Source organism: Vulpes lagopus, chromosome 12, assembly GCF_018345385.1.
Source record: "Vulpes lagopus strain Blue_001 chromosome 12, ASM1834538v1, whole genome shotgun sequence".
Lineage (NCBI taxonomy): Eukaryota > Metazoa > Chordata > Mammalia > Carnivora > Canidae > Vulpes > Vulpes lagopus.
In genome coordinates, this window is record NC_054835.1 from 9,341,557 (window position 1) to 9,366,062 (window position 24,506).

The window sequence follows — 24,506 nt, forward strand, 5'->3', positions numbered from 1 at the left end:
TAAAAACATTCTGGCAAGTCAATGTTAAACAGCGAAGTTTCCCCAAACAAGCAATAGTAAAAAATCCAGAACCTAAAATTCCAAGTGGGAGAAACATGGAAAATTTGTGACTTTTGGTTTCCAGTTCATATATGGAACTTAGAAGTCACCAATTCATCCTATTAAGTAAAAAATTAAGCTGAAAAAAATCAACAACCAGTCAGTGCCAGGAGAGAGGAAACCCTGAACTAGAACAGATGAGCTGCTTGAGGCTCAATATGGATGGCTCTGAGTGACAATAAATCTAGGGGGACCCTGTCATAAGGGGGACCCCACAGTTTGCTTAGTTCTACCTCTAAGGAGCCCCTCCAAGCTCTTACACTGAGTACTAGAGAAAATCCCTTCATGCTTCCAGCACAAGGAGAAGGAAAGAGACCAGTATGAAATATACCAGAACATTCTGATCTTTTTTTTTTAAAAGATTTTATTTATTTATTCATGAGACACACAGAGAGAGAGGCAGAGACATAAGAAGAGGGAGAAGAAACAGGCTTCATGCAGAGAGCCCAATATGGGACCCGATTCCGGAACCCCAGGACCACGCCCCGAACCAAAGGCAGACACTCAACTGCTAAGCCACCCAGGCGTCCCTAGAACATTCTGATCTTACCAAGGCTTGATCTTGGAGAAATTCTTTTATTACCAGAGTCAAACTACTTGAGGAAAGAGAAATAACCAACTACAGCCCATTCTGGCCATCCTATCCCACCTGAGGTGGTGGATGGAACTGATAAGCATGTGTATGGTTGGTTCACAGTCCAGGAGCCAAAGCTCACCAAAGACTGCAAGTAACCTGTCACAGATTTACAGAACAATGCCCCTCCTCCACAACCAACCACGACATTACTAAAGGTCCACTTACTGCTGGCTGTTCCATTTCCCTACATCATTTCCACCCTACAATAAATATGATAAGGCACACTCAAAGGCCAAAAACAGAGAATAAATAAGCATCAGAATCAGAGACAGATATGGCAGGAATGTTAGAATTATTAGACCAGGAAATTAAACTGTAATTAATATACTAAGAGTTTAATGAAGAAAGTAGAGCACACAAGAGATGATAATGGGGGTGCATGGGTGGCTCAGTTGGTTAAACGCCTGACTCTTAATTTTGGTTCATGTCATGATCTCAGACTCGTGAGGTCAAGTCCTGCCTTGGGCTCTAAGCTGGCTATGGAGCCTGCTTAATACTCTCTCGCCCTCTCCTTCACTCTATTAAAAAAAGAGAGAGAGAGAATAGACAATAATGTAAATTCTAAGGTAAAAAAGAAATGCTATACAGATCAAGAAACACTGACAGAAATGAAGGATGCCTCTGGTGGGTTCATCAGTAGACTGGACAAGGCTGAGGAAAGAACTGCTGAGTTTGAGAATCTAGGAACAGAAACTACCAAAGCTGAAAGGCAAGGAGAACAAAAATGGGAGAAAAAATAATATCCAAGAACATGGAGCAAGTGCCAAAGACTCAACATCCATGCAATGGGACAACCAGGAGTGGGAGGGAAAGGAACAGAAGCAAGATTTGAAGCAATCATGACAGAAAGTGTCCCCAAATTAATATCTGACACCAAATCACAGATCCAGGAAGCTCAGAAGACACCAAGCAGAATAAATGCCAAAAACTATACATACACATATCATACTCCTACTTCAGGAATCTGAAACATCGAAGATAAAGAAAAAAATATAAGAGAAGTCAGTAGAGAAAAACATCTTGCCTACAGAGGAGAAAAGATAAGAGCAAGAATTACATCTAACGTCTCAGAAACCAGGCAAGCAAGAAGGAAGTGGAGCAAAATATTTAAGTTGTTGAGAGAAAAAAAACCACCAACCTAAAATCCGGAACAAAATGAAATTATTCTCTAAAAGGATAAAGACTTTCCTAAAGAAAAATTAAGGGTATTTGTCACTATTAAATCCATCTTGCAGGCAGCTGGGGTGGCTCATGGGCAGCCCAGGTGGCTCAGTGGTTTAGTGCTGCCTTCGGCCCAGTGCCTAATCCTGGAGACCCGGGATCGAGTCCCACGTCGGGCTCCCGGCATGGAGCCTGCTCCTCCCTCTGCCTGTGTTTCTGCCTCTCTTTCTGTGTGTCTCATAAGTAAATAAAGAGAATCTTTAAAAAAAAAAAAAAATTCCATCTTGCCAGAAATGTTGAAAAAAGATCTTGAGAAGGAAAGTCATATCGGTCAGAAACTTGGATCTACAGAAACAAAGAGCATCAGAGAATGAATAAATGAAGGTAAAATTAAAATCTTTATGTTTCTTTTTCTTAACTGATCTAATATTCAAAATAATAGCAATGATATATTCAATTACATTTGCTTAGGTGTGTATATGTATGTTTATACATAAGTGAAATGAATGCCAACAATGATAAAAGGGATGGAAGAATCAGTAATATTTTATTATTATAATGTACTCACACTACCCATGAAGTATTATCTGAAAGTGGATTCAGATTAGTTGTAAATATGTATTGTAAGCTTTATGGCAACCACTAAAAAAATAAAAAATGATATGCTAAGGGGAAAGAGAAAATAGAATCATATAAAATGATCAGTTAAGACCATAGTGGCAGAGGGGTGTCCGGGGGCTCAGCTGGTTAACTGTCCAACTCTTGATTTTGGTTCAGGTCATGAACTTGGGGTGGTGAGACTGAGCCCTGCCTTGGGCTGGGCATGGAGCCTGCTTAAGATCTCTCTCTCAGGACACCTGGGTAGCTCAGTAGAGTGTCTGCCTTTGGCTCAGGGCTCCTGTGAGGAGCCTGCTTCTCCCTGTGTCTATGTCTCTGCCTCTCTGTCTCTCATGAATAAATAAAAATCTTAAAAAAAAAAAAAAGATTCTGTCTTTGCCCCTCTCCACTCCTCCTCTCTCTAAAAAAAGAAAAAAAAACATGATGGCAGAAAAAGCATGGAAGACAAAAATAAGAACAAAGAACAAGGGTAACATATAAAACAGTTAAATACAGGAGAAATTAGTCCACTTTTATCAATAATCATCTTAAACATCAATGATCTAAATATACCAAATAAAAGATTGTCAGAGTGAATCAGAAAACAAGACCCAACTATATGCTGTCTACAAGAAACTTACTTTAAATATAAAGACACTACAGATTCAAGTGAAAGGATGGAAGGGCATGGGTAGGTCAGTCAGTTAAGCATCCTGATTCTTGATTTTGGCTCAGGTCATGATCTCAGGGTCATGAGACTGAACCCACGAAAGGCTCTGTGCTCAGCAGAGTCTTTTTAAGACTCTCTTCCTCTCCCCCTTCCCCCCTCCCCCACTGCTGTGGCACGCTCTCTCAAATAAATAAATCTTAAAAAAAAAAAAGAAGTAAAGGGACAGAGAAAGATAAACCATACTAACACTAATCAAAGGAAAGGGAATAGTTATCACATGAGGCAATCTACGTGTATTTAACACAACTCCACCTTCTAGGAGATTCCAGTTCCAGTTGAAATAACATGCCCAAAACAATACAGCTAGTAAATGACCAGGTAGGTTTTTTTTTAAATCTTTTTTTTTTTTTAAAGATTTTATTTATTCATTTATTCATTCATCCAGGATCACGCCCTGGGCTGAAGGTGGCACTAAACCGCTAAGCCACCAGGGCTGCCCCAGATAGTATTATTTTTAAAAAAAACTTATCTACATTTTCTAAGAGTCAACAGAAAGAGCATTTTAAATAAGAAAGAAGGAAGGGAGGGCGGGTGGGAGGGAAGCTATATTAATTTCCAACAGAGCAGAGCTCTCTTTTTAAAAAAAAAAAAAAAGAAAGGGACGCCTGGGTGGCTTAGTGGTTAAGTGTCTGCCTTTGGCTCAGGGCATGATCCTGGAGTGCCGGGATTGAGTCCCACATTGGACTTCCTGCGTGGAGCCTGCTTCTCTCTCTGCCACTCATGAATAAACAAAATCTTAAAAAAAAAGGGGGGGGAGACCTTAAGCAAGGAAAGTTATTAAGGATAAGAGGGATATCATGTGCTTGACAAATAAATCACTACTCCAAGATAAATGCGTCAATACTCCAAGAAGACATAATAAGCCTTCATATATATGTGCCTAAGAACACAGAATCAAAATAGGTGAGGCAAAACACAGAACTGAAAGAAAAAAATAAATACTTTAACACTCTTCTATCAGAAATGAGCAGATATAACAGGCAGAAAATTAGGAAAGACACAACTCAAAAGCACCATCGATCAACCAGAAATAAATGACATCTGGAGACTAACAGAGGCAAACTATATGTTCTTTTCAAGCTCACACAGCAAAACAGACCACATCTGGGGCCAAAATCCACACCTTAACAAATTTAAAGGAATAAATCACACACTGTCTGTTCTAGACTACAACAGAATTAAACCAGAAATCAACAAAAGATAACTGGAAAACCCAAAATATTTGGAGATTAAACACACATGGTCAAAGAATAAATCTCAAGAAAAAAATTAAAAATATATTGAAGTAAATGAAAATGAAAAATATAACTTATAAAGGGCACCTAGGTGGCTCAGTTAGTTAACCATCTGCCTTTGGCTCAGGTCATAATCTCAGGGTCCTGGGATTGAGCACGGATCCTGCTTCTTCCTCTCCCACTGCCCCTCCCCCCCAGCTCATGCTGTCTCGGTCTCTCTCAAATAAACAAATAAAACCTTAAAAAAAATACAAGTTATGAAGATTTTTTTTTTTTTTTTTTATGATAGTCACAGAGAGAGAGAGGCAGAGACACAGGCAGAGGGAGAAGCAGGCTCCATGCACCGGGAGCCTGATGTGGGATTCGATCCCGGGTCTCCAGGATCGCGCCCTGGGCCAAAGGCAGGCGCCAAACCGCTGTGCCACCCAGGGATCCCTTTTTTTTTTTTTTTAAGTTATGAAGATTCTTGAGATGTAGCAAAAGCAGTGCTTAGAGGGAAATTAATCCACACTGAATGCATAAGTTCGAAAAGAAGATTTAAAATCAGTAATCTAGGATTCCACCTTAGGAAACTAGAAAAAGTAAGCAAATTAAATCTAAAGCAAGCAGAAAAGAGAAATAATAAAAATTGGAGAAATCAATGAAATTGAAAATAGGAAATCAATAAGATCAATGAAACCAAAAGCTGGTTCTTTGAAAAGATCATAAAAGTGATGAGCCTTCTAGCCAGGCCAAGAAAAAAACAAGATACAAATTTCCATGGGACACCTGGGTGGCTCAGCAGTTTAGCACAAGCCTCCGGCCCGGGGCGTGGTCCCGGGGTCCTGGGATTGAGTCCTGCATCGGGCTCCCTGCTTCTCCCTCTGCCTGTATCTCTGCCTCTCTCTGTGTTTCTCATGAATTTAAAAAAAAAAAAAAAGAAAAAAAAAATCCAACATCAGCAATGAAAGAGGAGATAGGACTATAGATCTCACAGGTATGAAAAAGATAACAAAGGAATATTAAGAATAGCCCTATGACCACAAATCAGATAACGTAGGTAAAATGGACATATTCCTGGAAAGAAACAATCTGTCAAAATCCACACAAGAAACAGACAACATAAAAAAAAAGGGGGGGACCCTGGGTGGCTCAGGGGTTTAGCGCCTACTTTCAGCCCAGGGCCTGATTCTGGGGACCAGGGAACGAGTCCCACATTGGGCTCCCTGCGTGGGGCCTGCTTCTCCCTCTGCTTGTGTCTCTCTCTCTCATAAACAAAATCTTTAAAAAAAAAAAAAGGAAAGAAAAGAAACAGGCAACATGAATAGGGCCACATCCAGAATAGAATCAATAAAAAAAGAATCTTCCCAAACAAAAAACACCTAGGACAGCTGAATTCACTGGTGAATTCTACCAAATTTTTGAGGAAGAAATTATACCAATTTTCTACGATCTCTTCCAGAATACAGAAGCAGAATAATATTTCCTAACTCATTCTATGAGGCCAACATTACCCTAATACTAAAACCAGACAGACATTACAGGAAAAGAAAACTATAGCTCATATCTCTCACTAACATAGAAGTAAAAATCCCCACCAAAATATTAGCAAATGGAATCCAACAACATAAAAAAAAAATTACACATCACAGCAACCAAGTGGGATCAATCCAGGTACGTAACACTGGTTCAACATTTGAAAATCAGTTAATGTAATCTATATGATCAATAGACTAGTAAGGTTGCAGAATATAAGGTAAAATACAAGAATACTCCATATATACTAGTAATAAGTGGAGCTTGCAATATATAACAATTTACATTAGTACTCCCTAAAATGAAATTAAGTATAAATCTAACAAAATACATGTAAGAGTTATATGAAAAAACCCCACAAAACTCTGATGAAAAATCTCAAAGAACTCAATAAATGGAGAGATATTCCAAGTTCATGGATAAAAAGAGTCAATATTGTCAAAATGTAAAAAATTCTTCCCAATTTGATCTGTAAATTCAATGCAATCCCAATAAAAATCCCAGTAAGTTATCAAAAAACTGAATTCTAAAGTTTATATGGAGAGACAAATGACCCAGAGTAGCTAACCCAATATTGAAGAATAAAGTCAGAAGACCCAATTTCAAGATTTACCATAAAGCTACAGTAATCAAGACATGTGGTACTGATGAAAGAACAGTAGATCAATGCAACAGAACAGAGAGCACAGAAATAGACTTCCATAAATGATCTGACTCCAGTCAACTGATCTTTGGCAATGGAGCAAAGATGGTCTCTGTCAACAAATGGTGAACGACTGGACATCCACATCCACAAAAATAAAGGTAGACACAGACATTACACTTTTCTCAAAAACTATCTCAAAAATAATCATAGATCTAATGTAAAATGCAAAGCTATAAAACTTCTAGAAGATAACACAGGAGAAAACCTAAACATTATGGGTATGGTGACAAGTTTTCAGATATAACACCAAAGGCATATTTCATGAAAGAAAAAATTGATAAGCTGGACTTTGTTAAAATTAAAATTTTCTGCTCTGGAAAGACACTGTCAAGAGAATAAGAGAAACCACAGACTTAGGAGAAAATATTTGCAAAAGATACATCTGATAAAGGAGTATTATCGAAATTTATAAAGAACCCTTAAAACAGAGAACTCAACAATAAGAAAATCACTTAAAACTGGGCAAAAGACCTGAAGAGACACCTCACAAAAGAAGATACACAATGGCAAGTAAACAATGGAAAAAAATGTCCAAAATCCAGAATGAAAATTAAAATGAGGATGCCACTAAATGTCTATTAAAATAGCCAAAATCCAAAACACTGACACCACCAAATGCTGAAGAGGACATGGAGCAATGGGAACTCTCATTACTGGTGGGAATGCAGTGTAGCTATCAGGCATTTCCAGTAAAGCCTAAAGGACTATCGGACAGCCGATAGCTGAGATGATGCTACTTCCCAGCCAGGCCATTTCACAAGTCCACAGGACCTAGGTCTGTCACAAATTCTAATCAATGTGTTACATTAGCCATCCAGTTTCTAAAACTCCCTGCACTTATCTCCCAATCCTTTCCTAAAACCTCAAACTCAGAAGCGCCCTTGAGGATCTTCTAAAAAATAAAGAGGACAACCCCAAGTTTATAAAGTAAACTACTTGTGTAAGTAAGCGCTTTCAGGTTTCTTTTTTTTTTTTTTTCAGGTTTCAATTAAAAAAGAAAATCCACCTAACAGAAATTACTTTTTGGGCTTAATTATGTGCTTTATCTAAATGTTAACAGTTTAGTTATTGAGTACTTAAAACTACAATTGACTTTCATCAATGATGAGACTTATTACCAAAGACAACTTGTGGTAAGCTGCTTCTGCACAATGGTTAACCAACCAAGATTCTCCAGCAATTAATTATGTGGCAGAGCACTAGATTTGTGTTATTTGCTAGTGAGGTCAGATTCTGGTCCAACACAGGTACAGTCTGCATCACTTACTTCCACATCCAGAGTGCCCTACAGTATGGCAAGTCTGAACAATCACCTTCAAAGGTACATTCTATTCTATGTTCATAGAATCATTCCTGACTGCTAAAACCTGGAAACAATCCATGTTTTGTTCATCAACTGTGACTAGAAAAACATACATAATATTATCCATACAATGAAGTATTATTTGGCAATAAAAAGGCCTGAACAATAGGGATGACCCTCAATATCATGCTAAGTAAAAGGAGCCAAATGCAAAAGGTCACATTTTTTATCATTTTATCTATTAGATATATCCAGAAACAGCAAATCTGCAGAGTCACAAAGTAGATTCATGTCTGCCAGGGGGTGGGCTGCAGAATGGGCATGGCTGAAAATGGGCTCAAGGGATGGTTTTAGTGCTACTGGAAATGTCTAAAACTTGGATTATGGTGATGGCTACAAAACTGAATTTACTCAAAATTATTCATTTGTATAGTTTAAAAGGGTGAATTTCACAGTACGTAAATTATACCTCAATAAAGCTATTATTTTTTTAAGATTTTATTTATTCATGAGAGACACGAAGAGAGAGAGGCAGAGACACAGGCAGAGACAGAAGCAGGCTCCATGCAAGGAGCCTGATGCCGTACTCGATCCGAGGACTCCAGGGTCACGCCCTGGGCCAAAGGCAGATGCTCAACTACTGAGTCACCCAGGTGTCCCTCAATAAAGCTATTAAAATGCATCCTAGTAGGTACGAGGTTTTTTTTCCCCAATCAATCCTTGAATCTTTTGCTACTGATGGCAGTTGGAATTCCTATTTTACTCATCCATCCTAACTGGTTCCAATTCCATAAACAATCCTGTAAATAACATCCTAAGACCTACAGATCCCTATGGAGGGGGCACGGGAATGTTCTCCTGGTGATTAAACCTCATGTGAGACTAAGAAGCGAGCAGGGGTCACAAACTTTGGCTCACCACCCTGTTAGTTACTTTCACATACTTTCCTTCTTCATGTAGTTACCATTTAGTCTTCTCTTCTGTGGACTAATTGTATTTTTTATCCATCTTCTATTATATTCCCTGTATTTTTTGATTTCCAAAAGCTTCTTAAATATTCTGTCTCTTGTCACTTTTGGAATATTTTAACTCTTCTTCCCATCTGTTAACTATGAATATGGGGCCCTTCACTGAAAATTTCCTAACTTTGACAGAGTAAAATCCGTATTTTCATCTTGTGGTTAAGATGTCTTGGGTTTTTTTTTAAAGATTTTAGTCACCTAAATTGACGTATTTTCTGATAGTTTATTCTATCTTATGTAATTCTACCCTTCAAATATATGTGTTAATTGAAATTATGTGCTGTAAGGCAGTGATCTAGGCTAATTTTTTTCTGGAGTAGGCCAATTTTCCCAGTACTATCTATCTTTTCCCTGCTGACTTGTGGCGGCCTATTAGTCTTATCCTAAGTTGTCATACATGCAGGGAAGAGTTAGGTCTCAGGAGCCAAAGGGTCTCTCTCTTCCATTTCAGTGAGCTGTCTGCCCCCATGCCCCTCTCTTATCTACTACTATGCTTTGAAATATATCTTTATGTAAGATGAGTGTCCCTGCTTCTTTTTCTTTTTCAAAGTGACTATTAAAACATTTTATTCTCAGGGATCCCTGGGTGGCTCGGTGGATAATGCAAGCCCCAGGATGAAGAACGTGAGTACTTCAGGATAACCATTATAAACCAAGAATATGAAATTCAGATTACCTCATGTACCTGATCATGAGAGATTTAAAACATCCAAAAGAGTCTGAAGCTAATTTAGTTACATTAAGCATATAGAAAATCAGACAGTAAATCGAGAGAAAACCAAGAGCTGGGAAGGAAAGGAAAAGTAGTAGCATACTTACAGGACTTAGCTGTAGGCACGTTTATAAAGTCAAAATGACAAACACTGACCTAAAAATCCTAAGACAAATCCAAAATGAGGATGAGGGAACAGCAAAGTTGTGTGAGAATACAGGACTAGAAGAAAAAGTACTACCTGTAGCAAAAGAAGATGCCTAAAACTGAAAAATTAAGAAGTCACAACAGTGATGTGTTATTATTTAGAAATATGGAAGTAAATATCATAAGGATCCATTAATAATTAAAAACTGGTTACTGAGGGGGTAAGGGGTGCCCTGCCATTTTTCACAAAAGCATTCGACTATTTTTTTTTTTTTTTTTTTTTTATGAGAGTCATACAGAGAGAGAGAGAGAGAGAGGCGCAGAGACATAGGCAGAGGGAGAAGCAGGCTCCATGCACCGGGAGCCTGACGTGGGATTCGATCCCGGGTCTCCAGGATCGCGCCCTGGGCCAAAGGCAGGCGCCAAACCGCTGCGCCACCCAGGGATCCCAGCATTCGACTATTTTAAACTTTACATAAGGGGTGCCTGGATGGCTCACTTGGTTAAATATCTGTCTTCACCTCAGGTCACAATCTCGGGGTCCTGGAATTGAGCCCAGCTTCAGAGCCACTGGGCTTTCCTGCTCCTTGAGAAGTCTGCTTCTCTCTCCCTCTGCCCCTTCTCGTGCTCTTTCAAATAAATTAAAAAAAATAAAAACCTTTATGTATAAATGGAACTTGTGCCTATTCTGTTTTGCAAAAGCTAGAGTTACAAAAATGTCCTGAAAGGAAGAAACCTTATAGAGATTTGTAGGATTACCTCTTAACTCAGGGAACAAGAAATAAAAAAACACATTTGTCCCAAATATAAGGGCTGTGAATAGCTTCTCAGTGAGTTAGTGCTTTCCAGCAACAATAAAAATTACTAAGCTTCAGAATGAATAAAACTTATTTTTCCCAACTTATTTAACTACATATGCTGTTTACTGAGCCAAGAAATTTTCTATGGGAAGAAAATAATTCTAATACTAAATCAATATTTCACTTTGTTGGAGATATTTTATGGAGATATTAAAGATCCTTTATTGAATAGTTGTTTCTAATGCTTTTGAAATGCTATTAAAGTAAGTCTTTTTAAAACAATGGCTAAAATTGGGGGCATAAATTGAATAATAGAAGTCCCATTTTAAGGATTTTTTTTTTTTTTTTTTTATGATAGTCACACACACATAGAGAGAAAGAGAGGCAGAGACACAGGCAGAGGGAGAAGCAGGCTCCATGCACCGGGAGCCCGACGTGGGATTCGATCCCGGAGCCCGACGTGGGATTCAATCCCGGGTCTCCAGGATCGCGCCCTGGGCCAAAGGCAGGCGCTAAACCGCTGCGCCACCCGGGGATCCCTTAAGGATGTTTTGATTAAAATTTTATAACAAATATTCATGACTTCTTTGATGACCTTATGTAGTATACTTGCCCCTTCCTGCAATACATTTCCTTTTCTTTCCTTCAACACACTAAGCTTGACCTCACCTTAGTGTCTGCATTCACTCTGCCTGGAATATGCTTCCCATGGTTGATTCCTTCTATTTACTCTGATCTCAGTGTAAATACTACTCCTTGCAGAGGCTTTCAGACATTCCCGTCAGCAGTGCCCTGTCCTTTTTGTGCTGGATCACACAAGAGCCCTTCTCCTGACCTGGAACGATCACATCCAGAAGGCAGAGGCCTTGTCTGCCACGTTTACCACTTTACTCCCCAGGCCTGTAATAAAACTTGGCACCTATCAGGCACCCGACTATCTTGCAGGTAAATGAATACATAAATATTTACCTCAGTGTTCTTGGTTTTTAAGAATCTCAGGTTGTTACACACTCAGGTTATTTTTTTAAAATAACTTGAAAAAGTAAAAATCTAACTTCTGATCCCTAGCCAACTTTGAGAATAGCAAAACCATCTTTCAAAATGCAGTTGGACACTTACGCTGAAGATTTATTAGCTGCTTTTCTGAGGTTCAAATTTAACTGGGAATCTTGCATTTTATGTGGGGCGATCCCAGTCAGGAGGAGTAAGGAAGACAGAAGTAGTAGAATGGGATACAATGAAGTAGGGGAGGCAGTTAAAGGGAGAGAGCAATTGCTAAGATGAGTAAGCAGCTGGGAAGACAGATACATAAAGGGAAATTTAGGATTTACTGCTTTGTGTTATTCAGGGCCACTTCCTCAAGAAAACTTCAGTAAAGGTCTCTATTACTTTATAAATAAATGCAGGGACGCCTGGGTGGCTCAGTGGTTAAAGCGTCTGCCTTTGGCTCAGGGCGTGATCCCAGGATCCTGGGATCAAGTCCCATGTCGGACTCCTTGCATGGAGCCTGCTTCTCCCTCTGTGTCTCTGCCTCTCTCATGAATAAAATCTTAAAAAAAAAAATGCAAAAGAAAGACTATCTCCTTTGAGAAGTCTTCCCTTCCCTCTGTATCAGAAAACACTCCCATGCTACCTCTGGACTTGGTTCATTAGCACTCTGAATTGTGCCTAGAAGCTCCAGAAGGGCAGAGGTTAAGAGTGCTTCTCTGCATCATCGGTGTCTAGGACGACATCTGGCAAAAATGCCCATTCAACATGTAATCTAAGAGCTACATCTAAATCAAAACGAGGGCAGTTATTTTAACAATACTCTACTTACTACTGAAATTTAAAAAAGGAAGGAACTTCAAAGTCTGGGCAGGTGTACAATTAACATATACTTACGGTTTCAAAAGTATTCAATATCATCAAAGGGAAGAAAACATTAAAATAATCTCCACAATCTTGAAATCTGACAGGCACAGGTCTTGAGATGGACTGACAAAGGCTTGCTGGGGGCCCGCACTGATCAAAGTTGACGAACATTTCATACTTCCATTTTAAGATCTCTTTGACAAAGGTGTCAGAAATGGACTGTGATGACAAGAGAATGTTTACTGGAGAGGAAGCTGAGAAAGATTTGTTTTCATCAAATGTCAGTTTGTAACTCTGCCTGTTGGAATTATTTGGAGTCTGAGGAAGAAGAACATTGCACAGACTCTTCACTTCGCCCACTGCCTTTGGAGACAATAGAGAGGTTGGCTGTGGGGCTTTCAAAATAGCCTGTCCCCCATTTGACTTATTTTTTAGAGCTGGTGGAAGCCCCGAGGAACTCTCCAAAGACTTGGAAAGACTAGCAATTCGTGAGGTGCTGCTGGAGCTAAAAATCTTAGCAGTGGAAGGTCTCGAAGGCTTAGATGCAGAAAGAGGCAAGGCAGGTTTACGAAATACATCTTCATCTGCTGCTTTTGCTTCACAGTGTTTTGAGCAGTATTCACCCTGGTTTTCCGGGGTTTCAACACAATCTTTGTACTTACATTTTGTGCTACTCCACGATGCCAACTGAGGCTGACCTACAGAATCTTCTTCCACCTGAGCTGTATCTCTTCTATGAACTATTTCAATGAGTTTCTCATTACCATTCTCCATCTGTGAACATAAATCCATATCTTCAGGGTGGTGCTGGGTTAGAAATATATTCTCATCTTCTGGATCACTGTTGTATTCAGGCTCTCCCTCTTTCAAAGTTGCCAACTCTAAATGATGTATTGTTGGGTCACCTCCAGCTAAGGGGTCCGCTGATGCAGAGACAATGACTTCATTTGTTGGTATTCTTCCATTTAACACAACAGAGGCACACTGGTTCAAAAGACAAGTATCATCAGTCACTCGAGAGGCATATTTTGTTTTTATGGGTTCTGGTTCCGAAGACACACACTTTATTAATTGTTTCCCAGTGTTGTTAGCAACCACCTCAGTTCCTCCTTTAGAACTATAATCTGAGCTATCGGATTCTGGGACAAGTATGTCAGAATTCTGTGCTGGACGAGGACCTGCTCTTGTAGTCTCTTTACTTTCATAATCCAAAAGTCCTTTTTTATTTTGTTGTGATTTGGGTCTCATCTGCCTTCGAAACTGAAGATCCTGACTGGTCAGCAGTTTCTTATTGTTTCTGACAGAGAGAGTCTGAGGAGAAATTAACTTTGTCTTTTTTCTAGTATCAACCACTCCAACAGTTTTGCCGTGGTCACGTAATTGAACTAAATACTCTAGAGATCGCTGGGACAACTCAAATGCCCTACGAGGAGCCTTTTTCAGGCCAAGTTTCTCAACTGTCGAAGTTGGTTCAGGGCACTGGCGAAATTTCTTCGGTGGAACTACAGCAGGAGTTGTTCTACAACTTATGTAATTAGAATTTTTACTCTGTCCTTTTTTGGTATCTGAATGTGTCTTCTTGGGAGTTTTAGAAAGTGGGACTCTCCTAATGGGTTTGGAATAAGTACGAAGCTTTGGAGAAGACTTCTTTAGTGAAACTGTAGTGTTTTTGTCTCTACGAGCACTTGAACTGGGACTTGCCATCCTCAGGTCCCTATTTTTTAAATCATTTTCAGTCAGACCTCTCCCATTAAGAATATCAGGCTGGTCCTCATTTCTCTCAGATGATGAAGGCCGTACAGGATCTTCAGCCATAGGTTTCTCAAATCGTTTTCTCTTACGTTTTTTTACTTCAATTTTACAAAATTCCCCAACAGTACTACTCTGTGGTTCTGTGTGTTTTTCAATGCCCTCTGCTACTTTCTTAATAACCTCTTCAGATACATAATCTGTCTCATAACCCCAATCATTCATGAGATCAGCTATGTCAGTCGAACGTGAATTTTTTTCACCCTCTTGAACTGAATTCTTATCGGGTTCCTGATCTTGCCAAACTGAAAACACTTCACATGGACTTTCAAACTCAAAAAACTGAGAATCTGATTCCTCAAACTGCAGAAGGGTCTCCTCTTCCTTCATTAGCTTCTTTTCCACATTCGTACTAGCTATTGAAGTATGCTGCTCCAGATATTCTTTCTTGATGCCTATTTTATCTTGTTTTATAGGTTTCTCAAAACCCAGAATTCCTTCTTCTTCTTCTTCTTCATCATCATCAGAATCTGAAATAATGATAACCTGGCCCCAACAGGCTTCGCCAGTATTATTCTGGTTGGCCAGGAAACTTCTGTCTTTTACTTTTCTTCGTAGCTGGGAGGAGCTTTTTTGAGTTGAATCTGATGGGAACTTAATAACACTGGCTTGAGCTATTAAAGATAACTTGTGGAGGTCTCTGTCTATCTGAGAATCTGTTAAGGTGTCAGACTGAGGACTGAGGCCAGTAATGCGTTCTCTCAAGTGAGAAGATACCGGACTGGTACTCTTGCTAATTTCCTTATCTCTTGACTCAAGAATAGTCACAGGATCTTTGAAGGGAGAAGTTTTCTTCACAAAAGTATTGGTCATTTCTGTAAATGAGACCAAATCTTTATCATCAGTATGACATTCCTGTATTTGATAGCTGTTTTCATGGTGAGAGAAGATATCAAACTCTTCACTCTTTAACTGTTTCTTTTTCAGCAATAGACTCTTTTGAGATTTTTGTTCCCCATTTTTATCATCTAGAATGCCATTAGGGTCTAAAGAGAGACTGTGCATGAAGCTATCCCCTTTCTGATCGCCTGAATCTTTCCTTGAATAGAAATTGTCAACATTAGATACAGTCAGGTTTTCCTCTAAGTTACCAATATTATTGATAAAAGTACTTTTCCTGTGTTGCTTCTTTATTACATGTGATAACTTAGCACAGATTTCATCTTTCTGTGACTTAATTTTTGTTTTTGAGGTTTTGCCAAGAACATCATCCTTGAAAGAGAAATCCTCATTTGATGTGGACATCTTCTCCAGAGAATCGGTGCTAGAATCGGTCAACAAATGTGTTATTATTCCTCCGTCACATGCCCCTTCTGGACCATTTCTTGAAGTAAAATTCTGCAGTACACTTCTTGAAGTACAATTCTCTTTCACAGACTTCAGCTTCCCTGTACTTATTTTAACTTGATCTTGAGCTCTTTCAGTGAAAAGGCTTTTACTACTCTGCTTTATGCAAACTTGATCTTGAGCTCTTTCAGTGAAAAGGCTTTTACTACTCTGCTTTATGCATGACTCAGCTGAGAGATCTTCTAGCTTCAAATCTTTTATGTAATTTTGTTCATTATCCTCTTCTACGGTGTTACTTGCTTTAATCAGTATGTTCTCTTGCATTTGATACATCTCAGCTTTTACTGATTCTTTAGGAAATGTTGGACTGGAGTTTTCCATACAGAAAAGGTCTTTTTTAGACTTCCTCTCTATTTGTTCACTTTCTTCTTTATTGTAAGATACAGGAGAGCTTTTACATGTAGGACTCAGATCCACAAAATTGCTACATTGAGGTACTTTGACTTTAATGTTTCTAATAATTTGCTTTAAACAAGCTTGTAATTCATGGGTCTCCTGAGTAGTCAACTGCCAACCTAGAGATAAATTTCCACGCAGAAATAAGTTGAGCTTATCCCAGAATCGCTTACATAGAGTTTGCTGCCCAAGCTGATAACCTTCTTTAAGGAGACTTCTAATCAGCTGCACACAAGCCAGCTGTACAGAATTTGACGGCATTGAATGCAAAGACAGAGATGAGATCATTGCTGTTCCCTTGGAGCAATTTCCAGATGATTTCTCAGAATTCCTTGTGAATGCCGTAGTAGGAAGTTTGGCACATTTTACAACGGCTTCTACCCACTGCTGGGAACTAATCCACAGCAAATGCAAACATTTTTTATTTCTATGCAGCTCAATCACAGACACCAAAATCAGAAGAAAAAATTCAGTAACTTTGTCACATACGGCATCTGTTTGGTTGAGGACATCTTTGACTTCGGAATGCAGATGATGAATAACCTCTACTATGTAAGCCATACCCAAATCCTTAAGATCCATTAGGGACTGAACAAAAGGGATGAACCACAGAAACGTGCTGTTATGAACACGCATGTCTTGACCAATATCTGATTGAAGCACACTGGCTAATGTTTCCATCTCTTCATACATGTTAGGACAATAATCTGGGCAAATGGCTGATCTCCACCCCGAATCCTAAAATGAAAGAAATACTGACGTCAGATAAGCAAGCAGCATTCATGATGGGTTGAACACATGGCTGTAAACAAGAAAATAAATAGCCCAGTTTTCCTATTTTGGTTCACATTTATACACATACTTCCAAGAAATGGACAACACAGTTCAATGTCAAGGTCAAGGGTTCATGAGTACACCTCTATGTACTCTGGTCTTCCTTCCATTTGCTGGTTTTGACTCTAGTCATGTTACTTATCTCCTCCATCCTGCAACCTTTCCACCCGTCCTAACTGCCCTTAATCTTCCAAAGTGTGCACCCTGTACCGAGAGTCCATTTTCCCCATGCACAATACATCTGTTCAATCAGAAAGCCCCTATGCAGCAATGGATTCAGTACAACAATGTTATCATAACATCAGTAATTTAACTATCTATAACATCAATTACACAATAATAAAAGCAATACAGGGTCATCTGAATTTTCAAAATGTTTTATACCTTTTTGGTCTTTTCGGGATTATAGTTGTATACAATCTGGCTGCAAGTCACCATATCATCCGAATATGACTCCGGCTCTAACTTGGTCCTTAAAGAGTAAGAATAAATAGAAATTACTGAAATGAAGAAGAAAAGCAAAAAAACCCTATTGTTAAGTCAGTTACAACAAATTTCCTCATTGGGATTATTTTTTAAAATCCTGATGCATTAACTGAACTAACCTTACAGAGCTGTTCCGTATATTTTGGATCTCTCTATTGTAGCTCACATTGTTGATAATGGTTTGAAATGCCTCAATAGGATCAATACGTTGACCCCAGACCTTAGATCCAAGGCGATCCAGAATCACCATGAAACAGTGTAACGCTGGCCAGAAAGGATCCACACTATCATCTGAAATACAATGAAATAATTGCTGGATTACACAAAGCGATTAGAAAAAGATATTAAAACATACTGAGAATGAAGCATTCTTTATCTGGGTAGCAATAAAACTGAAAGCAAAGCAGCAAGTACTTTAAAGTGCTGCCAACCACAGGTTTTAAAAACCTGGTAAGCTTCACAGCTATTTTTGCATTTTTTTCATTTGATACTATACAACTCTAAGAAATGTTTTAATGGGGAACAAATTGAGATACTGTAGGTAAACTCACTTCCCCTACCCTCTTTGCTTTACCTGAAACAATCCTTCCTACTGAATAAAAGCCCATGATACCAGAAATTCTGGTTTAACATGATCTGAATGATGTATCCCATTTGGCTGCTGTAAAGGACTGAAGCCCTTAGCTAATATTAGGCTAGGCAGATACACACACATTTCATCCATCTATATCTCAATTTGGCTTTGCTATGTACTTTTCATCCAATTGGTCAGAATTTCCATTACTCCCCTCCAGTCCTTTCCCTCTTCTCTATCAGGTATGCAGTAGTAAAATACTGCCCTACTCAAAGGCCTTCAATTGTTCCTTAATGTCTTCCAAGAAAATTCAAAGTCCTCAGTCATCCACTTAGAGAACATCCTATTCTACTATTTCTTTCCAGCTTTATTTTTCATACTCCCATCATAGCACTCTATGTTATAGCAAAAATAGCTGGCTTTTTTCCCAAGTCAGAACCAGAATGTCTTCACTATTAGCCAACACCTCTCAGAATCCTATCCATCCTTCAAGCCCAGCTCATATGCTCCTACATCAAACGTTCCCTGGTCACTCTTCTCTAGCACTCTTCTGACACAGGTGCTCTCACTCACTCAGTTCCTGATGATAGGTTATCTGGTCACTGCAGATTTTTCTGCTTTATTTCCTTCAAGGGTCTTAAACTCTACTATCTTTACCATAGGCATTTGTGTAGACTTTCTCATACACTCTCTTATTCTCTGCTACAACCGACACAGTATCTTAGGCCTAGTAAGCTCTCAAGTAAGGAACAAAGTCATCAGTTAGGTGAAGACCATTATGAAAGGCTTCTTAAAGAGAGAACTTTCATCTCGAGGAATGTTAGGGGAGCTGGATTAAAGGAAAAGACAGTATTGTAGGGGCAAGCCAAAAAGAAACGAACTATTAATGTAGTAAATGCTGGACAACGAATTACTAATAGCTTCAAGATTAATCTAGCAAGAAAATAAATGCAATCAAAAAGATTAACATTTACACAGTTCTTTTAGAATCTTGCACAGATGAGTTTATATCTACGCTGGAGTTGTCTAAAGAGAAGTGAATGTGGGGGAGAAATGATATTATGTTTTCACAGGATGTGGCATCCTTGACCTTTGTTCATTTCATCAAGATTAGAAATATTCAGTACAGATCCTCCCTGATCAGCCTGATACAACCATGAGCACAAGAAAGTTAAGGTATGATAATAAACATTACTACAAGTTTTACACCCTATTTTCTAGACTACCTAAATAGCACTGTCCAAGAGTCCTTCCTGTGCTGATGGAAATATTCTTTATCCACACTGGTCAATACAGTAGCCACCAGGTACATGTGGCTACTGAGCACTCAAAGTATAGCTCGTGGGACTGCAAAACTGAATTCTTTATTTAACTTAAAATTAACTTAAGTTTAAATAGCCACAGTTGGCTAATAGTGCTGGACAGTGGAACCCTAGAGAACCAAAGTTAAATGAAGAAAAAGGAAGACACTGGAACAGGGGAGGCTTTCTCTACAATTTTGACTACCATGTCATTAGAAATTTATCTGCTAGTCTTGATTCTACCACTAACTGGCCATTTCAACATGAAACAGTTTAAATTAACTTCCCTGGGCTTGTCTCCTCCTTTATGAAGGTAAGGTATTGAAATTAAACTCTAAAGGTCCCTTCCAATTTAAAAATCTGAATCTGTGACTTAACCAAACAAATGTTCATACTTCTTTTCTCCACATTGTACTCCCAAATTCTTAAAATGACACTAGCATTTTACAGTATTCAAGAAGTAGTTAGCAAATAAAAGTTATTACCATCTGCTTGCCTCTCCATGGTGTGAAGTATTGATTGCATAAAATCATTCTGTTTGTCTGAGCCCAGCAACAGTGAGTCCATGGCCTGCTCCTCCAGAATGGTCAGCAACATGCAAATACCTGTAAGATCATTTACAGTTTTCTTTCTTTCTTTTTTTTTTTCATTTACAGTTTTCTGAACTTGATTAAATAACACTGCTTTCATGATTTCTCTGGTTCAGTTGGCAAAAGAGTAACAAGGCGGTAAAATGAAGCAAACCAGTATCCAACTCCTCAAACATTTAAGTCTTAGATATTCATACACAACTGCTCCCAAGTAACAGGACTTTAAACTGATTTGAAAATCAAGAGAGAAAATGGTACAAACTTGGTTAGAAAACAATTTCTAAGGTGACTGCCACAAAATTTCTATCTCCTCAAATCTAAGATGCCTTTAATTTTAAGATCACCATATTTTGAGTACCAATCACTGCCAAAGGCCCATGACTATAAGACTCAGAAGCAGCGAAGTAGGGTAGAACATTGTTGAATCAGTATAGAACTTGTTGAAAACCAAGCTAATACTTCTTTCAATCAAGGAAATACTTTATAGATGGGAAAATCTCTTTAAAATGTATCAAGCCCCTAAAATAAACTGCTATACTAAGATTTTGTTATATGTAATACTGCTTTACATAGATTTGCCATACCCAAACATGCACCTCTTATGAAGATGGCTTCTAGGATAAATAACGTTTAAAAACAATATGTGTAATGGCTAAATCAATTTAACAACAGAACAAGAATTGGGAACTATGAAATCCTTGATCAGATCACAAAGAAATTATATCCTTTGTGGAACACTCATTAAGAATTATGGAAAAATGCTAGATATATTTGTGGAGGAACAATACTTACCTAACCAATAGTTTTTGTAGTTGGTGGTATCATACATGTGTGAGGGCAGAAGAATCAGTTTACCCTTCTCAAGGACAGAAGAAGTATAAATGTCTGGACTTTCCAAAAGCCCCAACTCGATGACTTTAAAAAGGCAAGTCAAAACCTCCTGCAAGTCATAATAATCATCTCTGTCCACTTTTCCCAAATTTCTGGCAGTGAGGATAGCCCAACGCCGAACCTAAAGGCATAACATGTTCACTACTTCATTCAACAAACAATGGTCTACAAGCAGTAAGAACCTAATTAAAAAAACAGGATTCTCTATAGACTTTAAAAGACCTGCGATACTAATAATGCAATGGTTGGGCCCTATTTTATCCAGATTTGAACTAACCCTAAAAATACATTTAGGATATAAGTCACTTCTATTAATTTAAACATTGATTAGATATATATTAAGGAATTATTTTAGGTATGATGGTGATACTTAGTATTTTATGGATGAAATGCTCTACTGTCTAAGATTTGCTCTAAGTAATTCAAAGAGGAATAGAATACTGACCATGTATTCATAATTCCTAAAACTCAGTGATGGGATGTATGGGGTTTCATTATACCATTCTACTCTTGTAGGTTTATAATTTCCCATAATAGAAAGTTAAAAGGGGGAGAGGAAATGGAGCCTCAAAAGAAATCAAGTCATTTCTAAATGTCAATATAACATAGGGAAGTGATATTAAATTTCTCATGGGCTAGAGGCTCCTGTGTGGTATAGTCAGTTAAGTGCCCGACTCTTGGTTTTGGTTCAGGTCATGATCTCAGGATCATGAGATGGAGCCCCGAGTGGGGCTCTAAGCTCAGCATGGAGCCTGCTTAAGATTCTCTCTTCCTGGAATGCCTGAGTGGCTCAGTGGTTGAGCATCTGCCTTTGGCTCAGGGCGTGGTCCTGCAGTCCCGGGATCAAGTCCCACATCGGGCTTCCTGCATGGAGCCTGCTTCTCCCTCTGCCTGTGTCTCTGTCTCTCTCTCTCTGTGTCTCTCATGAATATATAAATGAAAATTAAAAAAAAAAAAGATTCTCTCTTCCTGGGCAGCCTGAGTGGCTCAGAGGTTTAGTGCCGCCTTGAGCCCAGGGCCTGATCCTGGAGATCCAGATCAAGTCCCATGTTGGGCTCCCTGCATGGAGCCTGCTTCTCCCTCTGCCTGTGACTCTGCCTCTCTCTCTCTCTCTGTCTCTCATGAATAAATAAAATCTTTAAAAAAAAATATCTATTCCTCTCCCTCTGCTCCCTCCAGCCCCATGCATGTGCATCCATACTCTTCTCAACAGTAATTAATCGTATAAAACTTTCTTGTGGGCTATGGATTAAATTTAGTAATCATAACCCATCTTTTAAAACTAAATAAAGAAAACAAAAAATAATCAAATAAATAAAATACAGATAAATTTCAGCATGCATCCTGCATGGAGAATTATTCTAGGAAATGTTTGCATTACATACGCATATTTACATGCATATCCAAAGAAAAACATTTTGTATTATAGGTTACAGTAAAAAAAGTTTGAAAAACACAGAGCTAATGGATATGATCGTAAGTAATGAATTTTAAGCTTTTAGAAAAATACAAAGGAATTCATGAGTCTACACTGTAATAAATAGGTAAATAAATGAGAAAAAGGCAAAAGGCTCTTGATTATAGTAAAATCAATGTCAAGTGCTAACTGGCAAAGGGGTAGAGTGCTGGGACTGGAAAATTATTTTACAATCTTAGAAAAACTGGTTCAGGCAAAAGCATCAGGTAACACTAAATTTAGGAGAAAACTATGATGAGGAGGACAGTTCTGTGATCTCCAGTATCTAAGAAAAAGAGATTACACAGTGAAGAAACAAGACAACATCTTGACTAGCTGATCAAAATTAACGTAACCACAATGGGCAAATGATACGGCATGCACCTATATAGGACAACTCTGAGAAGGACCTAATATCACTTTTATGGAATATCCCAATTGGGAATGCATAACCTGACTCTAAAGACTAGGAAATATTAGTCAACCCCAAAATGAGGAGCATTCTATTTTTTAAAAGGGGGTGGGGGCAGGGATGACTATGCTCTTTAGAAATGTCATCAAAGACAAAGGCTGAGGAAACGGTCCAGTATAAAAACTGATCCTGGACTGGACATCAGAGCTACGAAGAATGCTAGGGCACAAAGTACAAATGAAGATGGACATTACTAGATCAGTGTTCAATTCCCTGAAGCTTGTAACAACACTGTAGTTACAGAAAGAAAAGAGCCTCTTCTTCAGATATACACAGCAAGTATTTAGGGGTAAAGCACACTGATGGATGCAAGCAACTTTCAAATGGTTCAGGAAAGGGATGCCTGGGTGGTTCAGTGGTTGGGCAGCTGCTTCAGCTCAGGTCATGATCCCAGGATCTGGGATCGAGTTCCACATCAGGCTCCTGCGAGAGCCTGCTTTTCCCTCTGCTTATGTCTCTGCCTCTCTCTGTGTCTCTCATGAATAAATCTTTAAAAAAAAAACAAATGGTTCAGGAAGAAAAGCTGTCTCACTTGAAAGTAAATGATAAACTGAATGGAGTGAAACACTAATAATTAGTGATTATGGCCTAAGATTAAACATAATATTTTCTACTGTTTTTATTTTCTGACAATTTTCTCAAAGTGTGAGGGTATTTCCAAACAGTTACAAAACCAAAGCTAGTAGTTCTGGAGTTCAGCTGCCCATATATACACCCAGACCACCACACACAAGCCTGTGTGACTAGACAAGTCTGATTTGGTTTCCTCATCTATGAAATGTGGGCATGACCTGCCTTAGAGTTGCTGTAAGGTTTAAATGAGCTGGCATCCAGAAACTATACAATAGTGCATCCGAAATACAGTGGACCTAAATATTTACTGTCATGAAAAACCCATAACCAAACAAGCAGCATGTCATGGAATTCTTGGGATTGTCCAAATGACATGAAAAGGCTTGACATTAACTCTGCACAGAGACTGCTGGTGGCAAAGCACCCCAGCTAGTTTGAAAGGTCTTTATTTCCCCTTCTCTCTTGTGCACTTGGTTCCAGATCCGACAGCTACCATTCTTCAGCACAGGGAAGATACAGTCTCCACTATCATTCCAGTTTTACTCTTGTACTGAGAAGCTAACTGTAGCTCACCTGTAGGCAATCTTTTCCCTGGCTCCTTTAAGACTTCTCTGTCTTCAGTGTCCTCAAGTATTACTATAGTGTGAGTTGGTGTGGATTTTTCTTTTATCTTTCCACCTCAGGAGCTCTGTGCAGGCTTATTGGTCTTTCACTGGCTTTGAAAAGTAACACACCACTATCGCCTCTATATTGTTCCCAACAGAGTGAACTAGATTAGACCTTCCCACTGTATCCTGCCCTTTTCAGCTTTCTCCCCTCCATCCCTTTGTCTGTTGGCTAAGTAACCTATTCACCTTCCAAATTCATGAATTCTCTCTTTAGCCACACTTAACTAGCCACTCAATCCAAGTGTTTAATTGGTTTCATTTTTACATATTTTAATTAATCCTTAAAAAGTACTCCTGGATCTTTTGATAATGGGTTTTAAGTCTCTCTCCTATTGAAGCACTTGATATTCTGTATCTGCTCATTCTAATAAAGGAATTCTTTGGGTACACTTGCTTATTTTTATTACCACTCATGCACAGTAGTTTTGTTGTTTTAATTTTGGCACCATTAGTTGGGATATATCTGTGGGAAACTGGCAAGGACTCAGCTGATGATGTGTCTCTCTGGAAAGAGCTGCTAATGGTTTCTGCAAGTATCATGCAAACAGGAACTTCTCTTATGAAGAGAGGGCTTTGGTTAAAAATTTTCAT

The 24,506-nt window shown here is 38.7% G+C and overlaps 1 protein-coding gene across 9 annotated transcripts in view; it reads right to left on the reverse strand.

Annotated features, from left to right (window-relative positions):
* SETX (senataxin) overlaps nucleotides 1-24,506 on the reverse strand; it is an 82,221-nt gene that overhangs the window by 41,572 nt on the left and 16,143 nt on the right. For 8 of the 9 annotated variants that reach the window (XM_041724777.1, XM_041724779.1, XM_041724780.1 and 5 more), the window contains 5 exons: nucleotides 20,648-20,867; nucleotides 19,751-19,870; nucleotides 17,510-17,681; nucleotides 17,289-17,376; nucleotides 12,549-16,808 (listed from right to left, as the gene is read on the reverse strand). In XM_041724777.1, coding sequence (XP_041580711.1) covers nucleotides 12,549-16,808; nucleotides 17,289-17,376; nucleotides 17,510-17,681; nucleotides 19,751-19,870; nucleotides 20,648-20,867 — 4,860 coding nt within the window. Of the gene's footprint in view, nucleotides 1-649; nucleotides 1,549-12,548; nucleotides 16,809-17,288; nucleotides 17,377-17,509; nucleotides 17,682-19,750; nucleotides 19,871-20,647; nucleotides 20,868-24,506 lie in introns of those variants that run through there. The other variant, XM_041724783.1, reaches the window with a different exon arrangement.